This window comes from Rhinopithecus roxellana, chromosome 12, assembly GCF_007565055.1.
Source record: "Rhinopithecus roxellana isolate Shanxi Qingling chromosome 12, ASM756505v1, whole genome shotgun sequence".
NCBI lineage: Eukaryota > Metazoa > Chordata > Mammalia > Primates > Cercopithecidae > Rhinopithecus > Rhinopithecus roxellana.
Genome location: NC_044560.1, coordinates 90,964 through 107,051, shown reverse-complemented (window position 1 = coordinate 107,051; position 16,088 = coordinate 90,964). Strand labels below are relative to the sequence as shown.

Sequence of the window (16,088 nt, the reverse complement as noted above, 5' to 3'; positions counted from 1 at the left end):
TCCCTACAACTCCATGAGGCAAGCACGAGTCTCCCCACTTTACAGAGGAGAAAACGGAGACCCAGAGGTTTAAGGTCCCAGGGCTAAAAAGTAGTAGAACCAGAACAGCCTCCTGTTTTCCGTGCTGTGCCGTGACCCAGACAATATCTAAATTTTGTGCCTGTTCTCAGATTTCAGAGTCTAATCTGGCTCCAGTCCAGGGATGGGGCAGTGACAAATTTTATAAAATGTCTGAATTCCTTTTAAAATCATGCTGTTTTATTCAACTTGGGCTCTTACAATAAATAGCTCAAACCAACAGCTGGGAACGTATCACCAAGCTGAGGCCCCATGGGGACACCGTTAATGAAAAGAGAACATTTCTGAAGGGCAGGAGCACATTAACTGTGGGCACGCAGATGGAGATCGCTGATTATGGATGGGCCTCTCTTGAGTAGGTTAAGTGGGGTGCCCCCTCCCCAGCTCTCCACCGCAACTCTTGTTGCACCGTTGATTTGCTGACCAAACTCTTGCCTCAGAAAGGAGAGGAGGTCATTCTAGTCTCCATCAGTGACAAACCTGGCTCAGTGGCCTCTGACTCAGAGGGCTGTGGGCTCCAACTCCTGCCCGAGAGAAGGATCCTTCTGTACAAGGCTGAGGCCAGCCCTTGAGGGACTGGGAGGGGGACTGCCCCAGGACCTTTTCATCCTAGAAGGGAGGTAGTCTTGGACCAGAAGCTTCCAGTTCAGGAGCACCAGCTGGGCAGCCTCCAGGTGGACTGGGGCAGATGACCTGCTCACCCAGCCCTGCTCTGTCATCCACACATTCAACGATGAGACAAACACTGGTGAGTGTGAACTCTGAGCCTGAAGGGACCCTGGACATTCACAGATAAGCTACCCCCGAGTCCTGCCCGCCAGGAGCTGACCATCCAGTGAGGCAGCTGGCCAGATGCGTAACCATGAACTACAGTGTGACTGGTCCAGGGATGGGGACTCCCAAGGGCTTTCAGCACAGAGAAGAGCTCCTGACCCAGCATGACGTCTTGGAAGGCTTCCAGAAGCCCAGACGTCTCTGCAGAGTCGATAGGAGTTCACCGGGGAAAGAGGGTGGGATAGAGAACAGGCCTGGAGACAGGTGAGCCCGGCAGACCCAAGTGGTTCTGGGAGGCTGATGGGCAGAGGGAAGCAGAGTGAAACCAAGCTGCAAGCCCATCCTCCGCTTAGCCATTCTTCCAGCAAGCATTCATTCAGTGTCTAGTGTGTGCGTGGCACTGTGCTGTTGGGCAGTGAACACAGTTTCTGTCCTGACAGAGTTTATCTGCTAAGGTGGAGAAGAGAGAAAATAAACTAGTGGCCAAACCAGTTACTTGCTAAGATTCAATGTGTGATTAGAGTTTTGAAGGAAAGCACTAGGGACAGTGAGCAGACTTGGGGGCAACTTAAGACAGCAAATTCAGAGAAAAGGGAGATTAGACGCCCAAGGGATGAGGAGGGCTGAGCCCTGGGCAGGGCTGGAAGGAGCTGGACCAGGGAGGGGAATGCAGGATGAAGAGCTCAGTGCCTCCAGGAAATGGCCCCCAGGAGCCCAAGCCCCATGTGCATTGGGGGAGGGGAAGTCAGCCAGGGCCGTTTGCGGGTGACCCTTGTGGGCCACTCAAAGGACTTGCGATTTTATTCCTGCAAAGAGAAGCCACAGAGTGTTAAGCAGGCCACTGCAGGATCAGGCTGATATTTTTAAAGGACCCCCTGGCGGTCCTGGCGGGGTGTGGAATAGAAGGAAAGCAAAGGCGGGAAATGGCAGAAACCCACACCAGAGATGGCTGCAGCCTACAGCTGGACAAGGAGAGAAGGGGACGGAGGATGCACTGACCAGAGTAACCGATAGACAAGGATGGGCTATCAGCTTGGGAGCTGGGTGACAGAGAAGGGCCCCTGGGTGACGGTGACACTGACAGTGAAGGGGAACAACTGAGCCATTAAGTATGACATGTCTGTGACAGCCAGGCGGCGTTAAGAGGGCAGCTAGAGGCTAAGAGAAGAAAGAGGAGCTCAGAAAAGAGCCCAGAGCTTAGATGCTCAGAAGACAGTGGAGAATTTGGGAGTCCTCCCTCAAGGGTGCCTTCCAGAGCCCTGGAGATGGGTAATACAGAGACAGGAGTGCCTGGAGAAAGAGGGGAGGGGGTTAGGAGGGAAGAGGAGCCCACTGTATGGCAGCATGTACCCCAGCAGGGTGATCACAGCAGGCTCAATGCATGTCCAGGCATGAAGGCAGGAAGGACAGAGAGGACCCACCCAAGACCCTCAGCAGGAGGGTGGCGTGACCAGCTGTCTCTGGCTGCTGCCCCAGGAGCAGGATGGAGTGGCTTTGCAAGCCCACCACTGTCCCTTTCACATACACCACTGTCCCTTTGTGGCCCCCTGCACCTCGCACTTAGACCAACGCTCTCCCACCTGTAAGACCTGGGGCATTTTGCAAAGTCCCTTGCAGGTGGGATGTGCTGACCCTCGTTCCTTCTGCAAGGCTGCCGCTGTGTGGCGAGCAGCAGAATGACAGCCAGGCATAGCCACACTTTCACCCGCTTGAAAATTCAAGCACTTGTGCACTTGCTGTATACTTTCTTTCTTTCTTTCTTTCTTTCTTTCTTTCTTTCTTTCTTTCTTTCTTTCTTTCTTTCTTTCTTTCCTTCTTTCTTTCCTTCTTTCTTTCTTTCTTTCTTTCTCTCTCTCTCTCTTTCCTTCCTTCCTTCCTTCTTTCTTTCCTTCTTTCTTTCTTTCTTTCTTTTTTTTTTTTTGAAAGAGTCTCGCTCTGTCACTCAGGCTGCAGTGCAGTGGCGGAATCTCAGCTCACTGCAACCTCCACCTCCCAGGTTCACGCCATTCTCCTGCCTCAGCCTCCCGAGTAGCTGGGACTACAGGTGCCTGCCACCAGGCCCGGCTAATTTTTTGTATTTTTTTTTAGTAGAGACAGGGTTTCACCGTGTTAGCCAGGATGGTCTCGATCTCCTGACCTTGTGATCCGCCCGCGTTGGCCTCCCAAAGTGCTGGCATTACAGGCATGAGCCACCACGCCCGTCTGGTACAGGGGTCATTTCTATGTGGGGCACAAGGAAATCTGAGACCTGGCAGTGCAGTGGTAAGAGAGAGGGTTTGTAATCAGTCAAACGTGGACTTTAATTCTGACTCCAAGATAGGCCACTATGTGGCTCTAGGCAAAGTCGGAACATCCCATCTGTAGAGCGAGGACGGCAGCTCTGCCTTCTTCACGCATGATTAGGACCTGCCTGGCCCACCTGAGTGGACACCCAACATCCCCGAAACAGGAAAACAGACCGCAGAGCACTGGGGAGGGATGCACCGATCAGGTGGGCCAAGCCCAGGCTTTGTGGGTCTTGGGGATGCTGTGGAGGCCCCCAGGAAAACGAGGGGGGCTTAGGTGGAGGGGCGGGGTCCCCAGAGGTGCTGCCTCCCGCCACACATGGCCCTTCTGCTCCCCGCCCCTGCACCTTCTCACCCTCGCTGCATCTGTGTGTGGGATTCTCTCCTGCGCCTTCTCACCCTCGCTGCATCTGTGTGTGGGATTCTCTCCTGCGCCTTCTCACCCTCGCTGCATCTGTGTGTGGGATTCTCTCCTCCTGTTCCCTTTGGTTTGTTTCTGTTGATCCCTTTCTGTTCTTGAGTCTCGGTCTCTCTGTCTCTCTCTCTACCTCTTCTTCTTGGTTCTTCTCTATCTCCCTCGCTCCTTTCTCTCAATGTCTCTCTCTCTCCTTCTCTGTCTCTTTCTCTCTTTGTTCTCTCTTTCTGTGTCTCTTTCTCTCTCTCTGTCTCCCTCCTCCATCCACCTCTCTCCCCATCTCTGCTCTTTCTGTCTCTTTTTTTATCCTTTTTCCCTCTTGATCTCTCGGCTTCATCCCTGTCCATGTCTGTCTCTGTGGATCTCTTGGTACTCCCCCCACCCCATTGCTTTTCCTCTCTCTGCATCTCCACCCATCCCTGCCAGTCCCTCTGCTTCTGCTGCCTTTTCCCACCCATCCACTCTCTGGCTGTGTCTCCTCCTCAGCCTGTCCAAAGCTGCCGAGCTGGACCATCACTGGGTGGCCAAGGCCTGGCTGAATGACATCGGCCTGTCCCAGTACTCCCAGGCCTTCCAGAACCACCTGGTTGATGGGCGGATGCTGAATTCCCTGATGAAGCGAGACCTGGAGAAGCACCTGAACGTGTCCAAGAAGTTCCACCAGGTCAGCATCCTGCTGGGGATCGAGCTGCTGTACCAAGTGAACTTCAGCAGGGAGGTGAGGACCGGGGTGCGGGGCAGGGGGTGCCTTCCACTGCCCGCCCCTCCCCCCTTGGCATCTACTGTCTGTTCATCTGTCCACCCACCACCCATCTATCCATCTGTCCACCCATCCACCCATCATCCAGCCATCCAAGGTCTATTGATCATCTGTCCATCCATCTACCTATCCATCCATCATCCATCCATCCAGCCAGCCATCTTCTCTTCCTCCTTCTTTCCAACAACCCCCTATTGGGCACGGGCCAGGCACTGTGCTCAGTGCAGGGGAAATGGGAGCCCTCATCCTTGGAGAGCTAACAGCTTACCAGAGAGAACCACAAGGAAGCTGGTGGTGCCAATATTGTGGGAGATTGTCCCAGTGAGGGAAGCCCAGGGTTTTATGAATACCGAGGAAAGATACACATACTATGTATACTCACAAAATTAAAATAAAAAAAATTTTAAGTGTTTACTGTTTAAAAAAAAAAAAGAGGAAAGAAGAAAGAAAGCCCAGAGAAGAAGCCTCCAGCAGGCTCAGGGACGGCTCCCCAGAGATAGCAACAACTAAATCGAGACCCAAAGGAGGAACCCCAGGGATCAGTAGAAGACATGAGGGGAAAAGCAACTCAGCAGAGGGAACAGCGTGGTGAAGGCCTGGAGGACTGATCTGTAGCAGCAGACTTGCTGAGAGTCCCGTTGGGTCGGGTGCTGGCTTTCAGGTGGGAGGTGGCGCGGGTTGCTGCAGAGGTCGCCAGGGGCCTGAGCTGCTGGGTACTGTGGGGCTGGTAGTCCGGGTAGCTGACTTTTCTTAGAGTGATGTCAGAGCCCAACAATACAGGGGCAGAAGAGGGACAGAAGAGAGGACCCTCCAGCCCTTTGTCCCCCTTCTCAAACACCAACTGAAAAGCATTTGCTGTGTACCTACTGTGTGCACTGGGGTCAGTCCCTGTGGGACCCAGGGAAGCCTGCGATATGGCAGCGAGGTGGTTAGAGACGACTTGGAATCAGCCAAACATGGATTTTCATTCAGACTCCAAGATGTGCCAACTGTGTGGCTCTGGGCAAAGTCAGAGTTTCCTGTTTTTGGAGTGAGGACAGCAGCAGTGCCTTCCCCATGCCACACTGAGGACAGGGAGTGACAAGGACACGGACCCTGGCCTCGGTCCCCAGTCTGCCAAGGAGGCATATGTGGGAGATCGTAGCAGTTACATGTAAAAAGAAGTGCAGGGGCCGGGCCTGGTGGCTCACACCAGTAATCCCAGCACTTTGGGAAGCCAGGGTGGGTGGATCACAAACAAGGTCAGGAGTTCGAGATCAGCCTGGCCAACTTGGTGAAACCCCTTCTCTACTAAAAATATAAAAAGAAAGTAGCCCAGCGTGGTGGTTAGTGCCTGTAATCTCAGCTACTCGGGAGGCTAAGGCAGGAGAATTGCTTGAACCTGGGAGGCGGAGGTTGCAGTGAGCAGAGATCGCACCACTGCACTCCAGCCTGGGCGACAGAGCAAGACTCTGTCATGGGGGAAAAAAACAGGTGCGGGGAGCCCCAATTCCACACATGCCCTCTGCATGAACCCTTGTCCCTCCGAGTGACCTACTGTCTCCCCACAAGGCCCTCCAGGAGCGCCGGGCCCGCTGCGAGACGCAGAACATTGACCCCGTGGTGTGGACCAACCAGCGGGTGCTCAAGTGGGTTCGAGACATCGACCTGAAGGTGAGGGTGATGGTGGAGGTCAAGATGGCTCTCAAATACATGCAAATCCCATGCAAATCTATATGCAAATCTTATGCAAATCTGCACATGAATCAATATGCAGATTTCATGCAAATCAATGGGCAAATCCCACACAAATTAATATCCCCTTTGTGTGGGCTGGAGCATCTTAACCCAGGCCCAGCAAGAATTACCTGCCTCCTGTCACTCAGGAGGAGGGAACTGCTTACCTTCCAAATAGAAGCCCCATGTCATGATGTTTTTCTCACACGGGGTAGGGAGGCTGTGCCAGCCCCACTCTCCTAAGCAACTGTGGGGTTGAGATTCATTTAACAAATATTGATGACTTCCTGCTAGGGTCAGGAGCCATCTCAGTAACAGGAGGTCTCTGCCCTTGTGGCTCTAAAAAACTGGGGAGGGGTTCATCTTCACCAGCAAATTAACTGGTCCCCAGGGGGTCAAGCCCTTGCTGTTGGGGACAGAGCCCCACTTGGAACTGCAGCCCCCTCAGGTCAGCAGCATGGCCACTGCAGGCTAACAAGCCCCCTGCCTTTGCCCCCAGGAGTATGCAGACAACCTGACCAACAGCGGCGTCCATGGGGCTGTGCTGGTGCTGGAGCCGACATTCAACGCTGAGGCCATGGCCACTGCCCTGGGCATCCCCAGTGGGAAACACATCCTCCGGAGACACCTGGCAGAGGAGATGAGTGCCGTCTTCCACCCAGCCAAGTGAGCACGGGCCGGGCTCTGGTTGCTGGCTACAGTATAGCTCAGGGCTTTGGAGGCAGATGGTCCAGCTCCCCATCCTGGCCCATCACTTACGGCCTCTCATTTGTTCTTTGCACCATGGCGGTCTCCTTTTACAGATCAGGAAACCAAGGCTCAGAGAAGCAAAGTGCTTTCGCCTGAAGGTCATAGACTAGAAAGAGGTAGAGGAGCAGTCAGATGTTGAATTAAGTGTATGTTAAATCCAAACACACCCAGGTGTTTAGAGAAGAGACAGCAAGCAGTGCACGTGTAAAGAAAGGCCACGTGCAGGTGGAGTGTAGCTGGGAGGACTTGCATTGGCCTAATAGGTTGAGTTGGTTGGTCCAGGTGGGGCAAATGTGGGGACAAAGGTTTGGAGTCAGGAATGAGCATATTAATGATGCTTATGGACCAGGTGAGCAGACCACATCAGCCCACCTGTCCTAGTACCCTCATCTGAAAAGTGACCAGAGAATGAACACCTGGGCTTAAACCAGTCCCCATCCCAGTGGATTCTCTTCTTAAAATGATGCACTTAGGGTTAGATGACCATTTATTGAACACTTGCTGTGTGAACTATCTAATTTCATCCTCCTGGCAACGTCAAGAGATCAGTAGCACTATCCCTCCTTTATAGATGGAGAAACTTCTTCAAAGGTACAAGCTATGTGCCCAAGATACACAGCTAGTAAGTGGCAAATCCTAGATTTGACCTTTATTCTATCAATATGGTGTATTATATTGATTGAATTTCATATGTCAAACCAACCTTGCATTCCTCAGATAAATTTCACTTGGTCACAGTGTATAATCCTTTTCATGTATTGCTGGATTAACTTTGTTAGTATTTTGTTGAAAAAAATTTGCATCTATCTTTACAAGGGATATTGGTCTATGGTTTTCCCTCCGTGTGACGTTTTTGTCTGATTTTGTTATTAGGGTAATAAAGGCCTCATAGCATGAATTGGGAAGTATTCTCTCCTCTTCTGGTTTTCGGAAAAGCTTGGAAGGTTTGGTGTTCATTATTCTTTAGACATTTGGTAGAATTCACCAGTGAAGGCCATCTGGTCTTAGGCTTTTCTTTCTGGGAAGCTTTTTGACTTCTAATTCAATCTCTTCACTTGTTAGAGGTCTATCAGATTTTCTATTTCTTCTTGAGGCAGTTTCAGTAGCTTATATCTTTCTAGGATTTTGTCCATTTGATCTAGGTTAGCTTATTTGGTGGCATGCAGTTGATCATATACTTTTTATCTTATAATGCCTCGTATATGTAAAGTTGGTAGTCATATTCTCTCATTCACTCACTCCTGGTTTTAGTGATCTGAGTTTGAATTTTGTTCTTTTTTTTTTTTTAATCAGCCTATCTAAAGGTTTGTTGATTTCATTGACAGAGCCCAGATTTCACTGTGGGGCTCCCTAACTCAGGCCTGAGTGCTGAACCCCCAAACCACATGGAGCCTTAGGGAGCAGCTGGGCCACTCCCCATGTTATACAGGTGGGGAAACTGAGGCTTAAGGAAAAATTGTGCAGGTATGGCAGGGTCCAGGTGTCCTGGGCTGCTCTTCCCTACTGGCAGGCTGACGCCCACGCTGTTCTCAAAGTGAGGCCCACAGACCCCTGAAGCAGAATCACTGAAGCTATTGTAAAATGCAGATTCCCTGGTCCTGCCTCAGACTTGCAGGACCAGTATCTGCTGACAGAACACAGGGATCTACATTTTTAGCATTTTGGGGTGGTTCTTATGGAGACAATGTTTGATAAGAACTCTATTTTAGGCCAGGCATGGTGACTCATGCCTGCAATCTCAGCACTTTGGAAGGCCGAGGAAGGAGGAGACTTGAGCCCAGGAGTTCAAGATCAGCCTGGGCAACAGAGCGAGACCTTGTCTCTACTAAAAATTTAAAAAATTACCTGGAGGTTGTGGAATGCACCATATAATCCCAGCTACTCAGGAGGCTGAGGCTGGGGATTACTTGAGCCCAGGAGTGTGAGGCAGCAGTGAGCTATGATTATGCCACTGCACTCCAGCCTGGGTAACAGAGCGAGGGTCCATCTCTACAAAACAGAAAAACAAAACAAAACCCTCTTCCAGGAGCCATGAATCAAAAGACACAGGGAAAAGCCTTTTCTCCTCAGAATTATCCTCTTTCCCTGACCTCCCTTCTGGAGCCACATGATCTGTAACAAACTTTTTTCTGAGCCCTGGAGAGATGGCTCTAGCTAAATATTAGCAGGCATTCGTGTATCTGATTAAACCCTTGACCACCCACAAGGTGACAGGTGTGTTCAGGACTGTCAAAGACTAGTTAGGGAGCACCAAAGAAGGGCCTGGTGGGGACAAATAGGGTGGGTTCTTATTTTGTGGTAGGGCAGGGACTCCTTCAAGAATGAGACAGAAGCAATGAACCTCCCAATGATAAGATAAGAGGGAAATGACTCTGTCCAGGCTCCACATTCACCAGGAGCTTATGGCTCCCAATATGACATCATCTCTAGCCTCCTCCCACAACTTTGACAATGCACATGACCCAAAGGCACCAAGGAGAAGTCTCTGCCATGGTCTCGTGGTATCTGCTTTGACACACACTGACTTCCTGCATCGCCCGATCATCCTTGGTCCAGCGCCAACAATGCATCAGTCATAGGACTGTGCATTAAGGACCTGGAGAATAAAACCAGTGGGCAGGAAGGATGCAGCAAGGAGCAGAGGTTTCCCAAAGGCACCTGCCAGGGGATTGGAGGAGTCAAGACAAAAATGTTGATGAAAATGCATGATCAGTCCCCAAATGTGCCTTGAAGGCAATATGTCTTGTCACTAAAACAAGAGTCAGGGACAGGACACACAGAGGAGCAGGACTGGAACCATAGCAGGACTGGAACCCAGGTCTCTACTCCTAGTCAGAAGCTCTTTCTGGAACTGATCTCTCTCCCCTGGGATCTAGGCTGGAATAGTGCCCCTTTTGCCATAAAAGCCACCCTCCACAATCATTGAACACCTGCTGTGCACAGGCACTTGAGTGATCCATGTCCTGCTCTCCCAAAGCTTACAGAGATGGGTGAAGACCTCATAGGTGGATGGTGTGGAGTTCCAGCCCAGGGCCTGCTTCCACTCCAGGTTTTCTCTCTTTCCCTTTTTTAATAGATCTCTGAGGGTCTCTGCTCATCAAAGAAAGGCTTTGGCTCCCATCCAGGCAAGAAACTGGTTTCATAGACATCTAAGTGAAGACATAAATCCATCCAGAATGCCTTGTGGCACTCTAGCCCCAGGCAACCCAAGTTCAGACCCCAGCAGCACTGATCCTGGCTGTGTGACCTTGGGCAAGTTACTTAACCTCTCTGAACTGTACTCTTCTCATTTGCAAAATGAGTATGGTAATCAGTATCTGCCTCTCAAAGAGTTGATGGCAAGATGAGATAAGACAATGCATAAAGCAATTGGCAAAGGAACCGGTACACCGTAAGACACCCAATAATATAAATATTAGTGATTTATTCCAAACCCACCCTTAGCCCCACCACTACTGCCTCCCATTCCTCCTCTGCAGGGCAATGGCTGCAATGTGAGTTCGAGTCCCAGCATCACTGCTTTCTTGCTGTGTTGAACATGAGCTAGTGGTTTTAGGTTTTACCTCTCTGAGCCTCAGTTTCTTCCTCTGTAATATGGGAATATGAGCCATACCGACCTTGTAGCTTTGTTCCAAAGGTTCAGGGAGGCAAACTGTATGCAGCCTGCTTGATACATAGATGCCCAGCAGGAACTGAGAGCTTCTGCCCTTGCCTTCATTTGGAGACAGAAGAATCTCCGTGCAGTCAACAATTTCCTCTGGAGTAGCTGCCTGGAAGTCCCCTTCTGTCAGTTAGCTCCAGCGTTCTCATTAGCATTTCAATGGAGAAGAACAATTCCATTACAAACTCAAATAGACTTGACCCTCAAACACAAAGAATAAGAGAAACTTGTCACCTGTCCCACCTCCTCAGCCGACAGGCTTCCCAAGACACAGGCGATGGAAAACATTTATTCTCCGGTCACTCAGCAGGCCACCCGCATGCGGGTGGAAGGACACATTGAGCTCATATGAGATTCTGCCCCACCCCACCCTCAAACCATCTCTGACCCATCACTGGACCAGCTCAGTGCCCAGAGGCGTGGGCCTGTGTGCGATGGGGCCCAGTGGGGCCTTTGAGGCTGCATTCTGGCTCCTCCACCATCATCGGTGTGATTTTAGGCAAAAACCTTACCCTCTCAGAGCCACGGTTTTTTCAGCTTGCAATAAGGACGATCACCCCTTCTTCCCAGGGCTTTGCAGAGGGTTTGCTGAGCCACCGTGGCAAGGAGCTGACAGTGTGCCCAGCACCCAGTGGGTGGCCCTCGAGTACTCTTTCCTTTCCATTCATTTTCTCCAGCACAGCGTCTTGTGCCTCTCCAGTCTTGTAAATTCTAGGTTAATGGGTTGAGACTCAATGCTCAGGCTGGCCCGGCTGGCAGAGGTTGACTCCCACCCCCCAACCTTCCTTCCTGCACCACGATGCCAATTTAGTGCCCGGGGTGCCCTACATTGACTCAGGAGATTCCAGTGAGATGCGCCATTCTCCACAACGTTCCCTCATCAAAAGTTCTCCTTCCAGTGTACCGTTTCCTTGAGGTCTAAGTGACTAGAAATACTTAATACGTCGGTTCAAAGCTTCCAAAGACCTTGGCCCTGTGCTTGGCTTATCCCTGGAGCTTTTATGTTTTCATGGGATTTAATCCAAAGGCCTAGATGGGGGGATTTCAGCCACTGTGGAAAAAATGAGGAGGGAGGATATTTTGGCACAGTGGAGGCCAAGGTCACGCTGTACTTCTCTGTCTACAGAAAGACAACCACTTTCTATGCATAGGGTAGCTTGTTTAGACCAGGGCTGGCCAGGCACAGTGGCTCACACTTGTAATCCCAGCAATTTGGGAGGTCAAGGCCAGTAGATCACGTGAGCCCAGGAGCTGGACAACATGGCAAAACCCTGTCTCTACCCAAAATACAAAAATTAGCTGGGTGTGGTGGTGTGCACCTGTAGTCCCAACTGCTTGGGAGGCTGAGGTGGGAGGATCACCTGAGCCCAGTAAGCCAAGATTGCACCGCTGCACTCCAGCCTGGACAACAGAGCGAGACCCTCGCTCAGAGAAGAAAAAAGACGAGGGCTGCTTACTGGACTTTATTGTACAGATAAGGAAACTGAGGCCCAGTAAGGTGTTCTACTTGCACCAGAACATATGGAGGGAACGGCTGAGCAGGAACTACGACCAGGTTTGTGTCCCCAAAGCCTTGGTTGGCCACAGTAAGATGTAATTGTAGCAATTACTCTTGCTATTGTTACTCAGAGCTTAATATTTGTGTGTGTGTATATGTATGGGTGTGTGTGTGTGTGTGTAGATATGTGTGTATTTGTATGTTTGTGTGTTTATATGTGTGTATATGTGTTTGTGTGTATATGTGTATGCTTGTGTATGAGTGTGTTTGTGTGTATATGTGTGTATATATCCGTGTGTATGTGTGTTTGTGTATATGTGTGTGTGTTTGTATTTTTGTGTGTCTGTGTGTACACGTGTGTTTGTGTATGTGTGTGTATATGTGTGTTGTAGGTGTATGTCTGTATGTATATGTGATGCTTGTGTATGTTTGTGTATGTGTGTATTTGTGTATGTGTGTACATATATGTGTATGTGCATGTGTGTGTGCTTGTGTGTGTGTGTATGTTTGTGTATGGATGTGTGTGTGTATGTATTTGTGTGTTTGTGTGTATATGTGTGTGTATGTTTGTGTGTATGTATGTGTATGTGTATATATGTGTGTTGTGTGTGTATGTATGCGTAGGTGGTGTTTGTGTATGTTTGTGTGTGCTTTTGTGTATGTGTGTATATATGTGTATGCGTGTGTGTATGCTTGTGTATGTGTGTATATGTATGTGTGTATGTATTTTTGTGTGTGTATTTGTGTATGTGTCTGTGTATTTGTGTATGTGTGTGTGCATGTGTGTTGTGTATGTGTGCATGTTTAGGTGGTATTTGTGTATGTTAGTGTGTGTTTGTGTATGTGTGTATATATGTATATGTGTATGTGTGCTTGCGTGTGTATGTGTGTGTGTGCATGTGCATATGTATGTGTGTATTTGTGTGTGTATGTGTTTGTGTGTATTTGTGTGTGTGCATATTGTATGTGTGTATGTGTGTGTATTTGTGTGTGCATGTGTCTGTTTATTTTTTTTATTTTTTTTATTTATTTATTTTTGAGACAGAGTCTTGCTCTGCCGCCCAGGCTGGAGTGCAGTGGCCGGCTCTCAGCTCACTGCAAGCTCCGCCTCCCGGGTTCACGCCATTCTCCTGTCTCAGCCTCCCGAGTAGCTGGGACTACAGGCGCCCGCCTCGTCGCCCGGCTAGTTTTTTGTATTTTTTAGTAGAGACGGGGGTTTCACCGTATTAGCCAGGATGGTCTCGATCTCCTGACCTCATGATCCGCCCATCTCGGCCTCCCAAAGTGCTGGGATTACAGGCTTGAGCCACCGCGCCCGGCCGTGTCTGTTTATTTGTGTATGTGTGTGCACATACGTGTTTTTATTTGTGTATGTATTTGTGTGTTTGTGTTTGTATGTGTTTATGTGTATATTTGTGTATGTGTGTGCATATGTGTTTGTGTGTATATGTGTGTTTGTGTGTATGTGTGTATATGTGCATGTGTGTGTATTTGTGTGTTGTGTGTATTTGTGTGTATGTGTCTTTGTGTGTGCATATGTGTTTGTGTGTGTGTGTGTATTTGTGTGTATCCCCTAATTTAGTCCTCACAGTGACCTAAGGAGGAAGTTCTGTTATTAACCCCACTCTGCTCAGCACACAGCCCAGGCTATGCTGAGGCATCGAGCCAGGCTGCTGACATGGAGCCCACATGTGCGACCACTGTCCTACCCTAAATCCCAAGGTGGGAAGGCCGTGGTCTAGACCTTCATCCCAGAGGCCCAAGTTCAATTTCCATCCCTGCCACTAGGTGTCTTGTGTATCTTCAGACAAGACACACCCTCTCTTTGGTCTTCTGTCTCTTCTTCAGTGAAAATAAGAGATGGGACCCCTGAGGCTCTCCCAGGCTCATATGACTGCTCGTGTTCCATGAGCTGGGGCTCCAGCACCCCTCTGTACCAGAGAGCAAACAGCCAGCCGCCTGAATTTACATTTTGTGGCTTCTGCAATTACAGCTGCTTCCCCACTGGACCTGGGGAATCTCGTCTCCAGGTGGAGGAGAGGGTCCATTCGTGAAGACCTCATTTCCTGACCCACCACTGAGCAAGGGCCTCACTGTTATGTGGAAGCCTGTGGAACCCATGGGTTTGAGAACGTAGCTCATTTGCCATTCAATCAGTGCTGTCTCCTACACACCACTCCCCTCCCTTGAACTTTCTCAGCAAAATTTGCCCCAGAAGACGAAGAACTTCTCTGAGGCAGCTTAAAGGATGCTAGAAGATTCTTTTTTTTTTTTCTTTTTTTTTTTTTTTTTGAAACAGGGTCTTGTGCTGGAGTGCAGTGGCACGATCTCAGCTCACTGCAACCTCCACCTCTCAGGTTCAAGTGATTCTCCTGAGGTTCAACCTTAGCCTCCGAGTAACTGGGATTACAGGTGTGCACCACCATGCCCAGCTAATTCTTTTTGTACTTTTAGTAGAGATGGGGTTTTGCCATGTTGACCAGGCTGGTCTCAAACTCCTGGCCTCAAGTGATCCACACGCCTTGGCCTCCCACAGTGCTGGGATTACAGGCCTGAGCCACCATGCCCGGCTAGAAGTTTCATTTCTTTTAATGAGTTTACCTCCGTAGTGACTTCTGGCTCCAGGCCAGCCCTCTTGTCCCGACTCTGTTTATCTACAGCATTGATATGCAGACTTTTTCTGTAAAAGGCCAGATAGTGAATATGTTAGGATCTGAGAGCCTCTGTCAAAAGTCTACAACTCTGTCCTTATAGTAAGACAGCAGCCATAGACAACACGTAAGCAAATGGGCACAGCTGAGTTCCAATAAAACTTTATTTATAAAATCAGTCGGCCAGCTGGATTTGACCTGCAGGCAGGCTGTAGTTGGCCAAATCCTATTCTAACAGAAGCTTCAATGCTTTTGCACAAAGAAGGGAGTCATGGGGGCAACTTCAGGCAGAAAGTCAGGTGGGCGACACAGATTGCAAATTCAGAGCAGGGGAGACTCCTCATGCTTCTCCAAGCACAGCTAATTAGCTATCATGCTGAGATACTCATCTCTAGTCTGTTGCAGTAAGGTTCGCAGTACACTGAAGAGTTAAGAGCAAGACTTTGGAGTATCGGAGGCCCGTTTCTGCTGCTTACAGCTGTGTCGTCTTGGGCAAATTGCTTGCTGTCTCTGGCCTCCTTTCCCTCTCTATAATGCTGGGCTGGCAGTCCCAAGCCCCAGGCCCGTTGTGAGAATCACACTACTTAAGTGCTGAGCACAAGGATGGCAAGTGAGAGGGAATCAGTCGGTCTCAGCAGCTGTGGTCATTGTCACCAATGTGCGTATGTCTCTGGGGAAGTGACTGAGCCTCCCCTGCTGACTCAAAATGGGCCTCTCCCCAGCTCCACAGGCATCCGGGAGGCTGAGCGTTTTGGAACACCCCCTGGCAGGGCCTCCAGCGTCACGCGGGCAGGAAAGGAAGAGAACAGCAGCGGTCTCAAGTACAAAGCTGGCCGGGTAAGTCACTCGATGGGTTTGCCTGTGGGTCCTGCACGCCCGGAAAAGGTCTTTTTTTCTCCTCCCAGCTGCAGGTCTTTTTTCCTCCTCCCAGGAGCTCTGTGGCTCCTGTGTTGGCCTGTGAAGTTGGAGTGCCAGGCCGGGTCACGGGGGCATCCAGGACGTACCTTCAAGGAACCTTCACGTTGCTTTGGGTACAGTGCACAAAGCCCCCGCAGGGCTTCGAGTAGCGCCTGGATCTCAAAGTGCAGGTCTCACCTGCCTGCATCAGAGTCACCTGGGACTATTGCTGAACATGCAGATTCTGGGACCCACCTTGGCCTCCTGGAAAAGGAGATCTCTGGTGTGAGGTGGATCCTGCATTCAGCCAGGCTGTCCACAGGGTTCCAGTGCAGCCCCAAACTCTGAGCCCTGATCACTGATTTCGATTTGGGACTTCAGTGACGTGACCAATAGCAAAGATGAACCTCTGGTGACTCCAACCAAACAGTATGAAAACACATGCAATTCAGGTCCGATTGCACAGACTCCAACTGACACAGATTCCTCAATGGAAATGCACAGACACAGATGGCAGAACTGGGTAGTCCACAACGTCTTCCATTTGAAGAATGTATGATCCCCATTCATTCATAAACATGAATACATTGCCACTTTACCCTT

At 50.0% G+C, this 16,088-nt stretch overlaps 1 protein-coding gene across 2 annotated transcripts in view; it reads left to right on the top strand.

Moving 5' to 3' along the window:
* Window positions 1-16,088, top strand: part of KAZN (kazrin, periplakin interacting protein) — a 518,556-nt gene that overhangs the window by 500,095 nt on the left and 2,373 nt on the right. For both annotated transcript variants that reach the window (XM_010378254.1, XM_010378255.2), the window contains exons 11-14: window positions 4,039-4,270; window positions 5,864-5,965; window positions 6,528-6,694; window positions 15,311-15,425. In XM_010378254.1, coding sequence (XP_010376556.1) covers window positions 4,039-4,270; window positions 5,864-5,965; window positions 6,528-6,694; window positions 15,311-15,425 — 616 coding nt within the window. The remainder of the gene's footprint in view (window positions 1-4,038; window positions 4,271-5,863; window positions 5,966-6,527; window positions 6,695-15,310; window positions 15,426-16,088) is intronic.